Here is a 20,002-nt window from a genome sequence, read left to right on the forward strand (position 1 = left end):
ACTTCTGTTTTCTTGTCAATGTCTTCAGATTGAATTGATCTAGTGCAAAATATTTCTCCTCACCTCTCTACCCTTTTCATTTTTATCTTCCTTTTTTTTATTCTGGATCAATTCCTTGATCTGATTCATCGCATGGATCCACAAGCTGTTGAGTCAGCACAACTGAGGTTGGCATGCTGTAACGAGATGGCAGAAATGAACACCAGGAGGAGGAGTACAGGTGGAGGAAGGGACAGACTTGAGCATGACTCCTAAAATTAGTATTGCTGCTGTTTGCTTTGCATCTTGGAAACATGGTCTTGGCTTGGGTCAGAGCATTTAAACTATAAATTCCCCTCTAGCCTTTGACACCCTTAAACTTTTCTTTTGCCATCTGCTAAGTGGGAATAACATGAGTTACCATAGGGATGTGAAGACTTACTTGTGGTTGTTCAACCAATTAGCACATGAAAAATAGGGAAAACTGCATTTTACACGACTGCATTTTGCTGAAATAATTCTCCCATGCTAATGAGCTACATTTCATTTGTAGTTGAGTAGTTGTTTTCTACTGTGTTCCTCCGATCAGAAATATGTTGCTAGACAAAGACAGGTCCCTGTTTTTGTAACCCAAGTGTCTCTATTTTTAGTTTTAAGATGTTGGCTGCATATCCCTCTCTCTCTTTTTTTTTTTTTTTTTTAATTATATGTATATATTTATAGCTCTTGCTATTGGGAGAGAATTTCCTGCAAACAGATCCATTTCTGTGGTGCCCTGCTCCAACGTGGAGCCCCTTGTGTTCCACCAAGAGGTTACTCCAGAATAAATGTCTGGTTGTAGGATAAGCCTGGTGAACTGTAAACTTTATATTGCCTTCAGCACACAGCAGATTTGCATGTGCAGGAGGTATTAGTGACTGGGCATCCGATACTTGGCAATGTCACATCTGAAGACGTGAGTGACAGCAGAGATGCAGCCCCAGCCCCAGTGTCCTACGGAGTCGCTTCCTCTTTGGATAATTACATTCTCAGCTTTCTCTGCAATTTTAACTGGGGGGGGGAAGTATCTGTCCTCGCACCCTCATTTACAGAGGTGAGTCCTGTAACCATGCACCATTAAACAGCTGCCACAGCTCACCCAGAAGGACTTTTTACATAATGTTCATATCTGGTTTGCATTCCGAGCTGCGCAGATCAGCAGTAACGCTACGTGGGTATCTGAAAGCAGGATTTGACCTGTACTTGGGTTCTGGTTCACATGCAGCAAGGAGCACTTGCTCAAATAGTTTCAGGGACTTCAACAGGAATACTGGTATGCAGAATCAGGCCCCTAAAGATCCTTGGTAATGAAAGGTATCCTGTAACTGTAAGGTATTATTATGATGACTACTCTGGAGAACACAGAGGTTTTGAAGTTGGCAAAATGAATTACAGAGTTAAATGTATAAGTAAACCAAGAAGTGACTGATGTTTTTTGCATAGTAATAATCTTCATAATCGCTTCATTTGCACAGTTATTTCATTTTAAACTTAAGGCACAGTTTTGAAGCATAACTCAGTGGAGATTTTTCCTGTAATCTGTAAACTTTAATGAAAGCTAATTGGAGGACAAATTTTAATCTAATTAAAATGTGGCTGCATAAAACAGAAAGGATGAATGAAGTGAAATGCTCTATGGGGCACAGTTTTCAAACAATGACTACCCTGAATACTAAGTCAAATGAAGCTTTTGTAAAATGATGATCATGAACATTGCCAGCAACAGAACAACCTTGAGAAACTGCAAATGAAAGTTGTCATGTATTCAGTTTAAAAAGTGGACATTCGACTCACAACTGCATAAGGACTTTTTAAAAGAAAATAAAAAGCAACAGTCTCATCTAAAAACTTAACAAGTAAATTAGCCAAAGGTGTACATTCCATCCAAGTTCTCATGATCAGCAGATGCAAATGTTTGCAGTGCGCCGATGAGTTATGAGCCCTAATGAGATTTCAATGCTGAGCAAACAATAAAAATTTATGCATTGCATAGTTTTAGTGGCCTTTGGCTTCATGGTTAGTGTTACACCCTTTCAACAGCTTCAGTAATATAATATCCAGCTGGCTTTGGAGGTAAGGAAAATTTTAGGGGTGAACTAAAATTGTGAGAAATAACGTGATTGATTGCTTTGTCAGAATAATGCATTTCCACGGTATAATTGTCCGTAGTAATCTTAGCCCGGGTATGGCTACATAGGTTCTAGTTATGTTCAGACACAAATTTTGAAGGATTCAGGTGAAGAATGGCTTTTCCAGCATTTGAGCCAGACTATTTCCTGCGCTGGGTACGTGTCCAGGGGTCTCACAAACAGCCCCTCTAACAAGAACATTCCTGTCATAGTCCGGTGAATGGGAGAATTGAAAAGCTGCACTTTCCCCAACAACTGTCATGTGTCTCAAGAAAAGCGGAGCACAAGCACAAAAAGAAAGGCACAATAGATACGGAAATAAGTGTATGTAGTGGAGAGTGGGGGGATGAACCAGGGAATTCAACTGGTGCAGTGTGAGAGTGAGCTCAAATGAGTTAAATTTAAAAGTCCCATTTGTGGGTTAGGCTGTTATGCATCCAGAACCTCCACCATAATGATTGCCTGCATTACCCTACATAATATTAAAATCTTAGCGTGTGATTAATAGCAGATTCCCTGCATACGTGTCACAACACACATCTGCAGCAAATCTGCCAGTATATTTCTGTGCTAGTTTTACTTTGGGGCCATAAAGTAATTCCTGTTTTGTGAATGAGAATAAACCTATTATGCACTAGGTTAGCTACACCCAGTTTCTTCTCTTCAGGGAAAAAGAGCTGCTTATTTGATACAGCATCTCGAATTTCAGTGTTCAGAAGTGAGTTTAAGCCTTGGCTAGATTTGCTTGAGCAAGCTGTTGGGATTTGCCTTCACCATTTCTTAGTTCTGTGTTTTCCAAAACCTTCTGTGCAAAGAGTATTGAGAAATTTCTGGACAGCAGTAAACTATTGGAGTTAATTGCAAGGTGTTTATAGCTAAATTTGTTAATGAGTCAACATGCAAAAAAGATATATTTATCCCTGTTTCCTCTTAAAGTAGTTGTAAAAAATAACTTCAAAAAATCTTTTTCTTAAGCTTTTTTGGTGATGCAGTTTTGCTGTTCACAAAAGCCCTTTTTCCCATCCACAAATAGCTACCTTTCACTTTGCCCCAAGGGAACTGAGCATAGCTCAAATGAAGCTTAAAAAAAAAAAGAAATTTTTCCCAGTTGTAACTCAAAGCCTCTGCATATTCACACATGCACACAAAATAAAAAGGAAGATGCAGAAGCATTCCTCCGGTCTGCCCTCTGAAAAATCCTGTCGACCTGTTTTGCTCCCCAAAATGAAAACAGAACCCCATGAAAACAACTTAAAGGACAACAAGAAAACATTAGGAAAGCAACATCTGTTTTGCATTCTTGGCATCAAGTCTGTCCTTGCAACACAGAGTCTGACACAGATGTACAGGGTTATGACACCACTGAGTACTGCTTGATTTAAAATGGTGTAACAGAGCAGAATCAGGGCGCTGAGCTCTTACAACTCTGTGCAGAGCTGTGACGCTTGATCTCCTTTGCAGATGTGGGACTCAAACCCCACTGAAGTTTTAGTCATCTTTCCATTGATTGATGCGGACTGTGGAGCAAGTCATATTCCTCCTCCAACCATTTAGAATTTATTATTGATTGCACTTTCTCATCGTGTGTGTTTTGCTGTCTGTAAAATCTCATTGCCCTGGTGTGTTCCAGTCAGCTGCCTTGTGCATAGCCACGCTCAGAGAACCTTTCAAATGATGCTACATAATTAACCTCTGCAGTTAAGGAAAATAAAATAGTAGTGAGGAGAGAGAGAGAGATTTAAAGGTACTCAGAAAGACAAAAAGAGCTCTGATTTAATTGAAGAGAATCAATAATAATGTAAATTTGGGAAGCCAGAGATGCCACGAGAGCAGCTGTCCCACCATGACTGTGGGATGGCACAGAGGGAGCACATCTTTCCCTTTCTGGTTGCCCATCCATAGTCGTGGTTAAGTTAGCTCACCTCAGCCCTGGCATGGCTTCAGGTGCCGGTGGAGCTGTGCCAGGTGGCGGTGCCACCGTGCAGTGTTTTCACCTGCCACTAGATGTCTGTGTGGGCTCTGAAACCTTCTCGAGGGGGTGATGCCCCTGGAAAACACGACAGGCAAAACTGGAGCACAGGCTGTGGGGAAGCCGTGTAGTTTGTGTTTATAATTGTAACAGCATTACTTTGATTAGCGCTGTGTTTAAAGAAATTTGTGCTGTCTAAAACTAAATTCCAGCCTTTCTCATTTGAGGCAGATAAGGAAAAGTTGTTTTTCCTGGTCCACATCTGTTGAAGACAAACTGTTTCCATTCATGTGAAGAACTGAAATGTATCTTAATGTTGTGAAAGTTTCGGAAGAAGTTGCTGAGATATAAAATAAGTTCATCTTATTTTTCTTCTGAAATTATGAAATACCAAAATACAGAATATCTTTTCTATAAGTGAATTGGTAAGACGCATACATCAACGCATCTGGGCTCATGGAAGATGGTAACACATCAGATGTTAAGTTCAGTGTACTAAAGGAAAACAAACAAACAAACCTCTGGACCTGGGCACAGAAACCTATTTCCCAATTCAGTTCTCAGCAACCCACTGGCTGGCCAGGGCAGCTGCACCTGTGACCAGCTCTTCTGCAGATATCTCCTGAGAAAAATGCAAAAGTAATCAGCATATGTTTGACTTTCATTTATCTCTGTCACCCGGGAACAAGATACAGATAGTATCAGGAGCAATGAAAGGTACATTCTGATATTATTTTCCACTTTTTTTGTCTAGACAGAGAGGAGCAACTACTTGTATCTCTGTGGAACACACAGCCCCACTCCACACACTCACATCCTAGGCTGAAGGCCAGAGGGAAGTAGTAGGCTGTCTATATTAAAAAAAAAAGTTTAAAACCACCACCCACTCATCAGGTGACTGGAGACTGTGGTTGTAAAATATGCTGCAGGCAGAAGTTCTGAAAAATCCCAGAAAGTGTTGAAAACATCTCTAAACAAGGTATTTTTCTCCTGCACCTTTCTTGCTAAAGGTCCCAATTGCTGCCAAGAAAGCTAGTGAGAATGTTAGCTGCCAAATAAAAAATTTATGACAGTGTTTGGCAAAGGATTGTATCACTGCTTGTTTTATACATTTCCACAAGTCTCTTGAAGGGCTGTTGGACACATACAGCTCAGTGATCACTGTGCTTTATCTGTTCTTTAATATATTAAAAAAGCAAGTGCCAATAAAGTATGATTTAAACAATAGATTTTTTTTTTTCTTTTAAGATCCTCCTATAAGTACTTGCTATGGTGAAAATACAATTTCTAAACAACATTCCATGTATTAAAATTGTTTTAAAAGCCCTTTACCTGTCAAGTTTACTTGTACATAGTAAAAATACATGAATTTTTCAATTAAAAATGTATTGCTTTTGGAATTGTGCTTGTTATATGTAGCAGTCTGGACCAATAAACCATCTGTTAAAACATAAAGTCCATTCAGTCAAAGTTGTGTCTGCCATTTATGTTTCAAAACGCAAGAAAATAATGTGTCTGTATTGCATTGCTCACCAATATCAATTAGGTTTTTGGCTCTATCATTAAATTAATGTTGGGAGAGAAAATTGTTCCAGTGGATTTAGCAGAAAAAAATATATTTTTTATACAGAGTTATAAGCACACTGACAATAATTATTAAGCTGGCTGATGCTGAAGCAACACCCTTAAAAATATTTTCCTCCACTGAAGAAACAAAATGGTCTGTCTCTGTCTTCTCAAACCCGTTATCAGATTAGGCTTCCAGCTGATAATTAGTGCTGTTTAACACAGATCTCATTGCTCGGAAATCTCAAAGCCTGAGCGGTTACTTTTTCTCATTATAATGTGCTGCTGGAGGTGGGAGCTCTGGAGCATGGAGCTGTACCTCCCTGCACCATTTTGTCAGGAGACAAAGAGCTTCCTCTTCTCTCTGGTGGCCAGGAGGCAGTGGGACACGGCCCTGCCTTGCTGTCCCCTTCCAAGGGGACAACCAGAGCCATCCCCAAGCTGCCCCAGGGCCCCACAGCTCTGCACCCTGCTTGTGCCTTCGTGGCACAGCAAATACTCTTGAGCAGCCCACAGCGCTACAGATGCTGAACGCCTTGTGTATGCTTGTGTATTTCATGGTGTTTGATATAAAGTACTCAAGACAGACCAGCATTAAGAGGATTATTTCAGACAGCATTAGGAGTTAATTTACAGAAGATTAGCTCTAAATCAGGCAGATATCATAAGCAAATTAGCATCAGTTGTAAGACATTCAGAATCAAAATGTGTGGTGGTTTTAGTTTTTCCCTGCATGTGCTTAGTGGAGGAGTAGTATCTTTATCAGTTTCCCACACTAAGGTGTTACATCTCAAATAGTGAAGAACAGGTGTACTTTTTTTTTTCCCTAAATGCATACTATTTATTATGATGCTGTTTATTGGCAGTGAATCTGCTTAGCTCCAAATACCCTTCCTCTGCTGAATATTTTATATTTCATGCCATTTCTTCATTGAGTAATGTTTTGTTTGGCCCTAGAAATGATGTCTCCATGGTGTGTTACAATATTTTAAATAGGTAATATACAGCTTTACTTCAGAGTAAATGCAGTTAATCCTTTTTTTTTTTTTCTGTTAAAATGAGTCACATTCTAATGCCAACTCATAAAAATAAAGGAGTGTATAAAATGCTACATACCAGAGTGAAGATTATAGATACTTAAAAATAGCTTCCTTAGTATTTAAGCTTGTAAATTATAAATTTGTTTTATTTCCACAGCAGTGATGGTTAATTTGTATTAAAAAGCAGATTCTGTTCTTCAATCAATTTTCCAGACATATTTTTCTGGCTGCAGACAGACAGGCATGAGCGCCTATCCCATCCCTTCTCAGTACGGCAGTTTTGGGAACAGTCCCCCAATTAGTGGAGAAGATGATGAAATGGATTGGGCCACGATATTAAAGCCTGTGCCCTGAGTTGTCCTTGAGATTCTGAAAGTTCTGAGGTCTACGAATGGGATTCCCATCTTTGGAGAAATTTGTGTTCTGCTGTCCAAGAGATTAAACTGCTTTAGTCTTCAGTGTGCTCCTGAACACTTGGGGTTTTAACAGAGGAGGGAAGTCTGGGCGGTGTTTTTTCATGATTTTTTCCCTCTCTTGATGGACCAAATTCCTCTTGACAAGGTTGGCCTGAGGTCATGAGTGTCTCCCTGCCTTCACTGAGACAGGAATCTCTGTGCCTTCCAGGAGATCATGAAGATTTACACCCACCCTAAGCCAGTTGGGCTTGCTGGTCCCTCTGGTTGCAAGACCTGCAAGGGGCTCTTGCACTGTGACTTTGTGCCCTGTGGTTTTACTGAATGCTTGGAGGCTTGACGTGGTTGTTAAACCGAGGTGTCTGAGGTCATGACAAAGTAGAGGCTTCTCTGCTCCCCTAATAGAAATACTGTAACATGCTGAAAAGAACATACTTTCATAGTGGCAAGTATCTCCTGACAACTAATTTGATAGTTCTCTATCAGGTAAACCATTTGTGAATACATTGATTCTTTTTATTTTTCACTGTTCTGTCTTCACTGTTCCCAGGTTTTCTCTGAACCGGTTGGGCAAAAATTGATTTTTATTTGTTCCACTGGCCTTGTGGTAAATTAGCTTATGAACTGGTTTTTATAGGAAGACTCAGAGCACTGAAAAGGTTGAAAAATAAGCCTATAGCAGTCAAAATTATTGTCTGAAATGTCTTCAGACTGGAAGGCTGAATTTATTGCTCAAAACAAGTACTAGCATTGTGGAGGTGTGCAGTCCTGCTCATTATCACTGGAAAAGGGGGAACCAAAAAGCACAGTAAAAAATTAAATTTTAATAATGCTAGTGATATTTTCTAAATCCTTCTTGACAGAAAGATTCTCATTATTTTTATCTGTCTCAGAGTAGGCTCTTTTAATGCCATCTCACAAATGGCCTTAGCCATGATTGTTTTCCTTTCTTTTATAGCATTTGAGAAAAAAAAATGAATATATACCAAAAAAATTTCTATTCTATCATTCAAGAAGTGCCATGAAATGGTAACATTTTGGATAGCACATCTTCAGGAACAATTGCTGCAGATGCCTTCAGGTTTTTACAAAAGAGGTCAACATTGTTAAGACAATTGTAGGAAATTTGCCATACAAAAAGATGCCCAGTCAAATATGGTGTAATAAGAAGAAAATAATGCAAGAAGAGTATGTGTGTCCAGTCTCCAGTCTCTTTTGTCACACCTAAAACCTGTAGATTAGTCATTAATTAAATTGAGACAGGGTGAAAGACGTTACTTCCTTTCATCTGTTTAAGATATATCTTTTAGTGGCTTCTAATGATTATGGAAGTTGATAAGATGCAGACTTTTGACATTTTTGTTTTCTTTAAATTGCACAGAATGTAAATTTAACTATATTTATCATAAAAGCCAATATGAGATCATGTACGTTCTTGTCATTTTATAGCTTGCATACATTTCTTCTGCTGGAGAAATAATTGCTTTAGCTTTGAGTGCTGACGAGGGGGTTGGGGTTTTTTTTTTTGCTATTAACTGTTTGGGGACCAGAGTTTCATGTACCCGACGTGTGAAGGATGCCGCTGCACCAACAGCTGGGCTATCCACCCTCCCTCAGAGCTCTTGCTAAAGCTCTTGTAATGTTTGCTAAGGCCTATGGTTCTTAGTCATGCTCAGGTGACTAAATGTGTGATTTGTTCTTGATACTTCAGTACCCTGAGAAAGGCTGGTTGGAGATTAAGACAACCTTGACTCCTTCCACTTGCAGTTGCCACTGTGCTTGTGATCATCGTTTAGACTTGCCAAAGGGATCTGCTGTTGCCCGTGCTTTGCATGAAATGAGTTAGACCCTCTCTTGTTTTGGTTGGTGAATTTCCATGGCCCCAGAAACCCCACTGTTCCTCTTAGTGACAGGCATAACCTGATTTCCTCTGTGGAAGGACATGGAGATGGGAGAAACCTGAAGTTTGCATCAAAACTGCATAGAGAGAATTTTCCTGCCAGGGTCTCTCAGGAGCAGAAGGATACTTTTCATCCTTCAGAAATGCCTTCCCATGGTTTCTAAAAATAAGCAATGAATAAAATCTGGCTAGTACAAGATTTTCAGCACCCTTCCCTTTTGTGTTTTGACCCTTAGTCCCACATCTATGAGGTCCTCAATCATGCTTTCCCTGTTGCCACATTTGATTTCCAGTTGTTCCTGTAAATCTCTCTCCTTCCTAGGCCAATCAGTCCCCTCTCATTCCCTACACACACCCCATAGATCATCTGGGTACAGTTTTCACTCTCTGAGACTGCCAGCTCCTTGAGAGAAGGCTCCTGGAGCCCATGATAACCCTGATGGCTACCAAATAACAATAGACTCCAATGCTGTTCGTTTGGAATGAGTTGCAAGATTTCTGTTATTAATTAAATCTCTCCGTAAGTATTTTAGCCATCAGATATGATGAAAATAATTTTAAATTTTAATCTTTATGACAAGATTGTCAGAAGACGACACAGCAAGGTGAAAACATAGTTGAGTCAAGGAAGGCCAATGTGTTTCAGTAGGCATTCAGCCAAGAGAGGGATATCCTTTCTTTTAATACTCCAAAAAAACTGCCAGAGGAAAAGTATATTTGCTTCTGGTCAAAATTTAATGTGCAAATATAGGATCCATTAAAAGGAGATGATGGATCAAGGTCTTTACTGGCTAATTATTGATTAGCATCTTCTGCTTCAGTGGTGAGTTTCATCTCTGCAATATTTCTGATTAATGGGAGATTACACACACTTTACAATATGCTAATGCCTTTCTATGTGATTTTGCCTTCAGAGCTAGCAAGCTTTCTTGCTTGGGCCTCATGTTCAAGCTTCTGGAGGTATTCATTCCTATGCTGTAGGCACCTAACCTAGCCAGCTCACCTAGCTGACCAGCACTGCTGGGGTGCATATATGACCAGGAGAAAGAGAGGGCAGTTCAGAGCAGGACTCGAGCTTATATATACAGGGAGCTGAGAGAGATTAGCTAGATATAATTTAGATGTTTAAAGTGGGATAGTGTGACTACTTCCCTGCACCTGTTATTACATGACTCATTCTTTCATTCAGGGCCCAGGTGGAAACACATTGATGTGGTTTGAGTGTAATATTATAACTAGAGATTGGTATCCATGTTATTACAAGTAGACAGCCTCAGTCCTTAAGACTGAACTTTAAAGCTAGAGGACATAGCACTGCACAATTCCTCCGCCCTATCAACAAAATCTTAGGTGCCCTGTATGGCCTGGCTCTTTCAATAAACCCTGCTAGAAAATCAGCTTGAAAAAGCCCATCCTTTCTTATTCTCCAGCCCTCCATTTTTGAGGGTTTCATTTCATTATCTGCTCAGTTTTCAGCAGTTTTTAATGGATTTTCCCAAGTTCTTACAAAGAGGCACCTTTGGGAAGGAATTCAGAGAACACAAAAGAGGCTTGTGCTGGGAACAGTCTGCAGATTGAAGGTGGACCTCAGGAAGTGTGGCCTTTTTGTCCCCAGTAAGCCATGGGGAGTCCCATCTCCTCTCCACCACCCCCAAAAGCCTCTTCACATCTAAATATATAAGGTCAATTACAGTGTAATTAGGTCTTCTGACTTGAGAACATAAAGACTTGGACTTACTTTCAGACTTTGTGGTGAGGAAGAGGAAAAAAACTTGAGTGTTTTCCAAATTCCTCACTTTTTCCATGGTCAGCTAGAAGAGGGCCAAGGAGTCATATGCAAGTTGTGCAGATATTTTTTTCGCTGGTATTTCTGTTTGCTAATTTCAGTCATTAATGATGAAAAATGCCTCAAGTTAGATACTTCCAGCCAGCTGTAATTCTGCTAGGCAGGGTTCTCTTACACTTTTATTACAGTAGGTTGCCATTGTCTTTATGTTTTTGGCACAGCCTGTCTCATTCTTTTCAGTTGCTTTTATTTAAGAAAAGCATTCTTAAACCTGAAGATGGGAAAGATTGAACAGCTCCCATACACCCTGAACTTGAGATTTACCATTATGTATCTAAAGCTTTGTTTTAACCAATATTTTATTCCCCTTTGTGGTTTAATGCTTCCATTTGAAAACTCATTGTAACAAGGATGTCCTTATATATAGTAATAACTGTGTCTGTCCAGAAGTTATGTCAGTATAGCTATATTACTTTAAATGCACATTTAGTTTTGCCTGGTATATTTTTGCCTATATGACTAGACCCACACTTAGTGTTTGTTTGAATCTGCTGATTTGCACATGAATACTGGACACTTAAAAATCACTTGCCACTGATTTGAATGCACCTATTTTCTTTCATGTTAGCAAAAACTGTGAACCAGAAATAAAAGGGCACAAAAAATGCAACAGCCAAGTATTCAAAGTGACCATTTAAGATGTGATTTTGCATACAGAGAGCAAGCCTTTCTGTCCAGTAAACTGATAGGAATCACTTCTAGTTAAATCATAGATACATATTACAGTAAAACAGTGTTGGACAGTGCTCTGTCATCAATCAGTCTGTGTTCTTGAGGACACTATTTTTCAAGATGCCTCCTTTAAGAATAAAGCCCTGTGTTGTAATGAATGTGTGCTAACTGATCCCCCAAGCCATTTGTTTGGTTTGGGTTTTTTTTTTTCATTTGTATCAGTGTCAGAGTTGAGCTTCTGTAGGAAATTTTTTACAGTATTTTATTTGTTGTCCTCAAGTTAAGGACACACTCTTTATGCACCCAGAGTCTTCACTGGTTCATTTATATCCTGCATTTTGTTAACATGTTACCGTGATTGCTAATTTTCATGACAATTGTTATTGTATCATCAGTGCTTAATGGCAAGGCATCATTATTCAATGCTGGTCAATCAGGCACTAAGACATGTGCAAGACATCAGGCTGAACCCATATAGATGTCGTGCACTCCCCTGCTAATGAATGCAGTTTTATAAAGAGGTTTCAACACGGTTGGCATCCTTAATGTAAGGTTTGCAAAAGCTTATTTGGGAAGTGCTTTGTGTTTATACGGAGCAGATCTAAACATGGCACAAACAGAGTTAGACCCATTGTGTGTATGTGTGCGTGAAGCTACAGACAGGCGCGAATCCTGTGGGGATTTGAAATGTGGAAACAATTTCTGCCAGGGCAGGAGCGAGGGGAACAGATTTCCTGGGAACATCGGTGTTTGGTAGCGCACGTGGGACCTGTTCTGCAGAGTGGTGGTTGCCCTGTGCAGCAAGGAGGTGATCCTCAAAAGCAGATGGTGCCATGAATTTGGCACTGGCTGGAGGCACCCTCCAGCACAGCAGTGGTTGGAGATTAGGCACTGTGACCAGAAGCCAGGATAAAGGGTCAGGCATCTGGAAAGGTGGAGCAGAAGGAAACTGGAGAGGAGAGGGATTGCGTTGTTAGTCCAGAGTGCTCTTCCAGTGCGTCAGTTAACATTACCCTTGCATCTGCTTTAGTTATGGTTTCTCTGTGGTTTTGCACCCAAATATTTTGGGCTGCTGTCCATAATAAACTAGATCGAGCTTGGTTTAAAAGCACAGTTTTTTCGTCTCTTCTAGCTCAAAGTAGAATGAGCCCTTGTGCTCCTAGAGCCTCGAGTATGAAAGGAACAGTGGACATTGGCTGTTAACGAGCTCCCGAGCAGGGCTTCAGCAGAACTTGGTGTGAATTCAGTGCCTAAGCTGCATCAACTAAATGGTTAATTCATCTCATATCAACAGCACTGTGATTCATAATGTAAACTTGAGGAATCCTTGATGTTTCAGTCACACATTCCTCTTAATTTGGCCATGCATTCTTTTAAAGCTACAGTGTGCTAACTTAATAAAATGCAGCATGCAAATGCACAAGTTTTTGCCTTCAGGCATTTTAGCCATGGATGTTTCAATGGGTGTCTTCTTTCAAGTATATATTCTTTCCTAAATTATTTACCCTGTAAACATGCTTTGCATTTTCAAAGCAAAATCTGGGCTTCCTCATTCACCAGATTTTGTTGAATTTAAGGTGTAATAGAGATAAAAGACTATCATCTGCTTCTTGTGAGCATGTTAGCCTTTGGGATTTCTTTGTAACGAGTGTTAGGCCCCATTTTCTTCTCCTTTGGTATTATCACTCCCTCCCCCACTTAAATTCCTTGATGCTTTGCCTAGAGCAATACCCACTGGCAGTGTCTGGCTGTGACAGCACTATAGGCTTCCCTACAGATGGGTCCTGCCAATGCCAACCATTGTTCTACAACTGTGAGCTGGCTTGACTGTCTTGGATCTCTCAAAACCCCCTTTCCTCTTCGTTTTTTCTTTACTCTGAAGGGTCGTCCTTGCCTGTTGACTTTGAGATCTGAAATGTTCTGACACCCAGAACTTGTGTTCTCTGTCTCTGGAGCAGCTCCCAGACTCAGATTTCTAAGGGCAGCACTGAGTCCTCCTCGGGACTGTCCTGCTGCTGCCAAACAGTTCTGTTCTCCTCCCAGTCCCATCCTTTGGGCAGTGTGCAGTTAGTTTAATTTTATTTGCTCACTTGAAAGGAAAACAGTAAAACTCAATGTTATTCTTTTTTTTAAAGATATAAAATTAATCTTTAACTGTGGGCTTGAATATTAAAAGTATATAATACTTAAGTGTAGGAGTCTGTTGATAACATCCATCCTATTTCATGATTAATTTGTTCCTTTTAATATGATATTCTTTTGCTGCACTGTGCAGACTAATTCAGATTCCTAGAAATTGAACTTTGATATGTATTTCCTAGATTCACACCATAAGTGAACCTTCAATTAGCAGATACAGGTGGTAGTTTGCCTCATTCAGTGTTTTCTTGAAAAGTATTTTAGAGACATGGACACTGATAAATAATCTTGCAATCAGGTGTGTCCTGACAGGGTATTAAAAATAAAGCATTTGGGGGACTCGATGCTTCTTTTTTATTTTTCTTTAGTTTTGCTTCTCAGACGATGCAATGATTTTTTCGGTGGGCCAGAGATAGGAGGAGTTGATTTAAACACTCAGTATGTTATGTGTGCCTTTGCCTAACTATGTGTTAGATTAAGCGAGTTTCACTCACAGTTAATCCTTTGTAAATTAGCATTATGGATGCCTTGGGGCCCACATCCCACAAATAAAATGGTTGTCAAGCCAGCTGCACTGTGTATTACTTAAGGCTGAATGTTTTAAGAGTTTTCATGCTTTTAATCTATTTCACTGCTGAGTTTCAATTTTGCTGAGTGTCCTTTCAGGAGTGATGAGGGCGAGTGAGTAAATATATATTCTGGTTTTCCTGCATTTGCCTGGGCAAATCGTTTGTATCAGGTGTTTGGCAGAGAATGTCACACCCCACCACAAAAGAGAAGCTTGTAAGTTCAGGTGTTAAATTGAAGTGCAAACCAACAAGAACCAAAAGCCCTTAATTATCTTTATTTTGTTAGCCTGCTACACTTCTTTTTAGGGGAAAAAAGAGTGAGAAACATCCCTCCCTCCTCCTCATCCTTTTGGCAGAGTAAATATTGCCTGTTAAGTTTGAATTAGCTGTCATCGCGAAAGAATTAATGCTGTGGTTGAGCCTTTCTAGTGAGGAAGGGAAAAATAAACGAGACAGATCTTAGTTCAGCTTTAAGTGATAAATGAGGACAAAGCAGCCCATTCATCTCCTGCTAGGAAAGTGGACACAAACACTAAAGCAGTTTTGCGGAAGACGTGTCAGCAAATGTGATCATTTTGTAACCTGTCAGGAGGATAGAGAGCTAGTCCTTTTAGAGTGTCACAGGGGAGGGTGTCTGTCTGATGTGACAGTTTTCATCCATCCATTTACTGCTTTTCCTTTAGGTGGGGGGTAAGCAAGGAGAGAGCTGGAGTTGGTTAAAACTGCATTTTTCTTTACACTTTCCAGTATAATTTATATGTATATCCACCCGCATCCAAATGAAAAACATTTACCAAGAAAAACTCCCCTCTGCTCTCTGGAGTTTCTTCTCTCTTTCACTGCGTGAAATATGCTCATTTTAACACATTACACTCCCTGTCTTCAAGTTGTACTTGATCTGATGTTTCATAAAACAGTTTTACCTCTTCTTACCATGGTTTGGTTCTTGAAGACTTTGTTTTGTTTTCTTTTGCAGAAGTTTAAGAAAAAAATATATAACTTGGGGTGCTTTCATTGCACTTGGTTGTTGGGATTATTTTGCTATACCTCTCCAATTCTGGTGATGAGCTTCATGTATAAGTATGTTTTACAAAAGTCCCTATTTGTGAAGAGCCTGTGAAAATACTCTTCCTTCTCTGTGAAAATGGAATAATAAACAGTGAATTCTTACAATCCAAAATCCTCCCATAAAATGTCTCAAATTCTACTGTTTCTTGATTTAGAAATTTTAATTGGCCTATTAATTTTAGGAAGAATGTGAAATGATGTGATGACTGATTATAGAAGCAGGAATTTCTCCCAACAAATGATTGAAAAATATTAGGACTTTCTACTTCTGGCATCTTTTTATTTTCACTAATCGCCATTTTTTTCATACTGCATAGAAATGTAACATTGCCTATTACCATAAGTAAAGGTATGCTACAGAGACAAGAGATGCCTTTACAACATAAGCTTCACAGTTTGACACTTGCTTCTTTATATCATCCTTTTCTTCAAAACTATCTTTTGTACTTTTCCCTTGGTATTTTAGTACAAGTGAGTATCTCATTGACATGTGTTTCCTTGAAATCTTTTTCCTTAATAGTAAAATCCCTTGAAAATTAATAAATTGTTTCTTTTCAGATTAAAACCACTGTGAAGATTTCAGAATGGTTTTAAAAAATACAATGATATTTACTATTACAGACCACCCTGCTTGGATTGCCTTGACTGAACACTATTTTTTTCATTTGTCCTTAGAAGGTTAATAAATTGGAACATAATTTATTCTAATATGTATATAAATGTATGCATAATTCAGAAAAGTCTACTTCTTTCTTGAATACAGAAGTTGCATTTAATAGCTACATAAATATATGGTTGGAAGCACTGGAAATTGGGAGAAGTAAAAAATAATCAAGATACACATAATGCTAGAGGGAATACTGAATTTGTGGGGATGTGTCTTCTCCAGGTTTTTTGTGCACTTCATTTTATAATTTTTATATATATTCTGCTCTTTTGATTTATTTTGTTTTATTCACTACATTTTTTTTTTCTCTTCTGCTTTTTTCCAGGATCATCCAAAACCGGATTTTGATTGTTGTTCTGGCAGTCATCATCATCTTCACCACCATGATGGCTATTTATTTTTCTGTCAGAGGACGCTGATATCTTTGTTCTTCACTAAACAGCAACAAACTGCTTGTTCTGAGTAATTAAGACAAAGTGGTCACATGAATCATTCTCTTGCACTGACAGAGTCTCCCTCTCTTTTCCACTCTTCAACTCAGGTGCAAGTGGTGTAAAATATTTTGTATTATTGATGGCATAGTTGATGGCATGTGGGGTTGTTTTTTTCTTACATATTTGTCCTTATCTGAGTGTTTTCAGGATCTAAATATTTGTTGGAGTGAGGGCTTATTCCGGTATAAGAAGACTTAATGTGTGTTGAATTCACCCACAGACAATTAGCCTGTAAGTTGCCAGAGTTTCATGAGGGAAGAGGGGTTTTTGCACTTTCCTTGTGCTGTGCAGGGTGTATGAATATCAAGCAGTATCTGACCTTCTGTGATTTAGAATAAAAGTAAAGCAGAGACCAAATGATGTAGAAAGTGAACCTGTCTCCTGTGACTAACTCCCAATCATGCATTATCGTAGTAGATGTAACCTGGTTAAGAACAGTAGCTAGTTTTAAAAAGACAGCAACCTTAGGATGGTGCTTAATTTATGATGTAAATCCAAAACTCAATTTAACAATTTTTTGTTTAAAGTTAGGCTTTCTTTTCTGCTTATTCAAAGCAATTCCACTTTCATCAAGATCGTGAAAACACATCACTTACCTAAAATGTAGTTGTGGCTACAGCCCATCTGTTGAATCTCTTTTAAATCTTCCAGTGTTGATATATTTACTGATAAGCATTACACACTTGGCCCTTAATGAAGATATATAAAGATACTTATCTATTTGTTGCTGATTGAAAAGAGATCCTAAGTAATAGTTCAGCAACAAATGAGTGATCATTGTGCATTAAACAATCTAGATTTTTAATACTGGCCTGACTATGTTGAGACTGCATGTTGGAATATTTTGAGTGTATTAAATTCTGATGTGATATTCCCCTTTTTAAACAGAAACTGTAAAAATGTTAATTTATATATGCTTTTAGCTGATATAATATATCATAGTTTCATCTACCTGTGTGTAAATGAGCTGTTTCTCTTTTCCTAATAGCTGTGCTTCTCCTTAAGTCAGGCTGAGGTCATTTAGCTTATATTTAAGCTTGCAATTCCAGCAAAGGTCTTTCACTGGTGATGTGATAAAGTTCATATTTTTATAATAAATCTTAAATTCATTATTTGCAATTACTTACCAATATTGCAAATGGAGAGGAATATTAAGCCCTTGAACTTAAGCCATAAAAGGTTTCCGAAAGATGTTCAAAGAAACAAAAATCTGGTGACTTTTAAATTCCCCCCACATTAGGCAGGAGCTGAGCGCTAAATTTTCATTTGTGCCTTAGTACTTTTGGGGTTTTGGCATCCCTGTGGACTCTGCCGATTTGCTGTGCTGTCCCTGGAGGCTGATTTTGGCCCTAAATGTGTCATTGCTTTCCCTACATGGAAACAAATAACTCAGTTAAAAGGATGTGGTACTGATGCCACAGCTAAGGCATAGTAAGAGGGTGATAAATGTAGAATAAAAGGATCCACAGGAAAAATTCTACTTATTGAAACAAATGCAAGCATGTAGGGTCAGCTCTGCCGTCGGAGTGTTACATGCAGCTCACAACAAAGTTTACAAGTGGTTTATATGTTGGGTGTCTCTACCAGCTCATGTCACTGGCCGTAGGATGGTGCTGGAACCAAAGTTCCTGGGTAGTCCAGACCCAGGTTTCAGGAGGTGTTGCTCCTCACCTTGATGGCCCTGCACTGTCACGAGGTCATGGGACCCCCCTGGCCACGTCCTGGGGTATCCTCTCCTTTCCTCCTTGCCAGGTGTGTGGCATTTACCACGTGGCTCTCAGACTCAGAGAGGTTTGGGTGTTCAGCTTCCAGCCTTCAGGCGTGACGCGCACTCAAACTGAGCGCTTTGGGCTGTGTAAGCAGAGCTCTGGCCGTTCGCTTCGAGTGATGGCACAGAGCTGAGTTCAGACAAATTAGGATGAAGCCTGGCAGCATTAGCAGATATTTATCCTCAGCTCAGCAAATTAGGAGAAGCATATTTTGTAAAGCAGAAAACTGTCAAGAAGGAAATCTTAAGCTCCGTCTGTTGCCTAGACATTCTCCACATTGCCTCAATAATTTAACTATCATGGGAATTGATTCATGACTACTGATCTTAACAGTGACCTATGACTAGGTTTTGCCCTCTATCTAGCCACCTGCTGGAATCAGCAAAAAGCTGAAAGGAAGCCAGTTTTCCTTATCCCAGTATAAATCTAGGGCATAGTGTCACATCAGATACGTACACTCGGATAGGGATGAGGGAGAGAGAGAGACTGCCACGCAAAGCCTTCATCTTCACTTTTGATGAGCCCGCCATCGCTATGTTTCTCATGCTAACCTGTTAATAACTCTTCTGTGCCTGCTTTGCATCCTCATGTACTCCCCACATGTAAAATAGAGCTCAGGTGGACATTACACTCTTCAAAACACATTATTACTCCTCCCTCAGCCCTGTCCATCTGGCCCGGGAAGTGTGCAGGTGAGATTCACCAAATCCACACATTTTGGTGGGGATTGAGTGACTTCAACTGAGAGCACAGCCCCAACCACCCACAAGTAGGGTGACAACCCCAGGTCCAGGCTTCCCCTGGACTAGTTTGGTCACATTTACAGCAAGTCTGTGAATGAATCCAAGTGCTTACAAATGTAAACCTCAAAGAGCAAAGCGTTTCTAATGTTGCTAGCCTTTGTGGAGAAACGACAAATTAAAAAATGCACACGTGGTGCTGTGTATGAAATCCTTCCCTGCTAAACAGCTGGGCTCACAGAATAAATAAACTAATTCTGCACTGATACAAAATCAAAAGCAATTTAATTAAAGACTCTTAAGTTTTAAAGGGTTTTAAATGCTATACGTTTTGGGGAAATATCAGAAAATGTAGCTTGACTGACGTCAGTTCCCATCTCTGGGATGGGAGGCCATTTGCTATTCTGTTTAAGGCAGGCTGGATTGTCTTATTTTGGAGCCAGCTTGGTGGGGGGTTTTCTTTGCTGCTGCTTCAGAGCTCTGAGCTTCAAAGGCTGAAATTAATGGTGAACAAAATTGTGCGGCTCTGACCATCCCATGCGGGGCAAACCCATCGAGGGTTATCATTAAGTAAAGAAATAAAGAAAAAAAAACCCTGCCAGTTCCAAGAAAACCTCATCAGATAATGACCTCTGTGATTGGGTTTTCATTACCAAACAGCATCCAGAGATTGTCTGCCCCATAGAAGAAAAAAAAAACAAAAAAAAAAAAAGAAAAGAAAAGAAAAAGAAAGAAAAAGCAACTGTGTCTCTCTCTCTTTCTCTCTCTCGCTCTCTCTCTCCTTTTTTTTTTTGCACATCTTTTCTTTAAACCTGTCAGATCATTTCAGTATTTCAAATCCGAGGAAAACAGCCTGCCTGCTGCTGTATTTGAAGTTGTAATGGTGTCAAAAAGTCACGACTGACTGACAGCCGTCAGTCCCAGAGGAGCTCATTAAATCATAAAAACTTGACAAGGAAATAATTGAGCATCACTGGCAACTTGGCGCCTGTTTAGACGTTTT

At 39.5% G+C, this 20,002-nt stretch overlaps 1 protein-coding gene across 4 annotated transcripts in view; it reads left to right on the forward strand.

The window, feature by feature from the left end:
* The window catches only part of VTI1A (vesicle transport through interaction with t-SNAREs 1A), a 259,458-nt gene extending 239,721 nt beyond the window's left edge, over positions 1 to 19,737 (forward strand). For all 4 annotated transcript variants that reach the window (XM_058840806.1, XM_058840804.1, XM_058840807.1 and 1 more), the window contains one exon: positions 16,322 to 19,737. Coding sequence is in view for 2 of the 4 variants with exons in the window: in XM_058840804.1 (XP_058696787.1) it covers positions 16,322 to 16,415 (94 nt within the window). In the remaining 2 variants the exon portion in view is untranslated. The remainder of the gene's footprint in view (positions 1 to 16,321) is intronic.
* The last annotated feature ends 265 nt before the right edge of the window (positions 19,738 to 20,002 follow it).

Source organism: Poecile atricapillus, chromosome 6, assembly GCF_030490865.1.
Source record: "Poecile atricapillus isolate bPoeAtr1 chromosome 6, bPoeAtr1.hap1, whole genome shotgun sequence".
NCBI lineage: Eukaryota > Metazoa > Chordata > Aves > Passeriformes > Paridae > Poecile > Poecile atricapillus.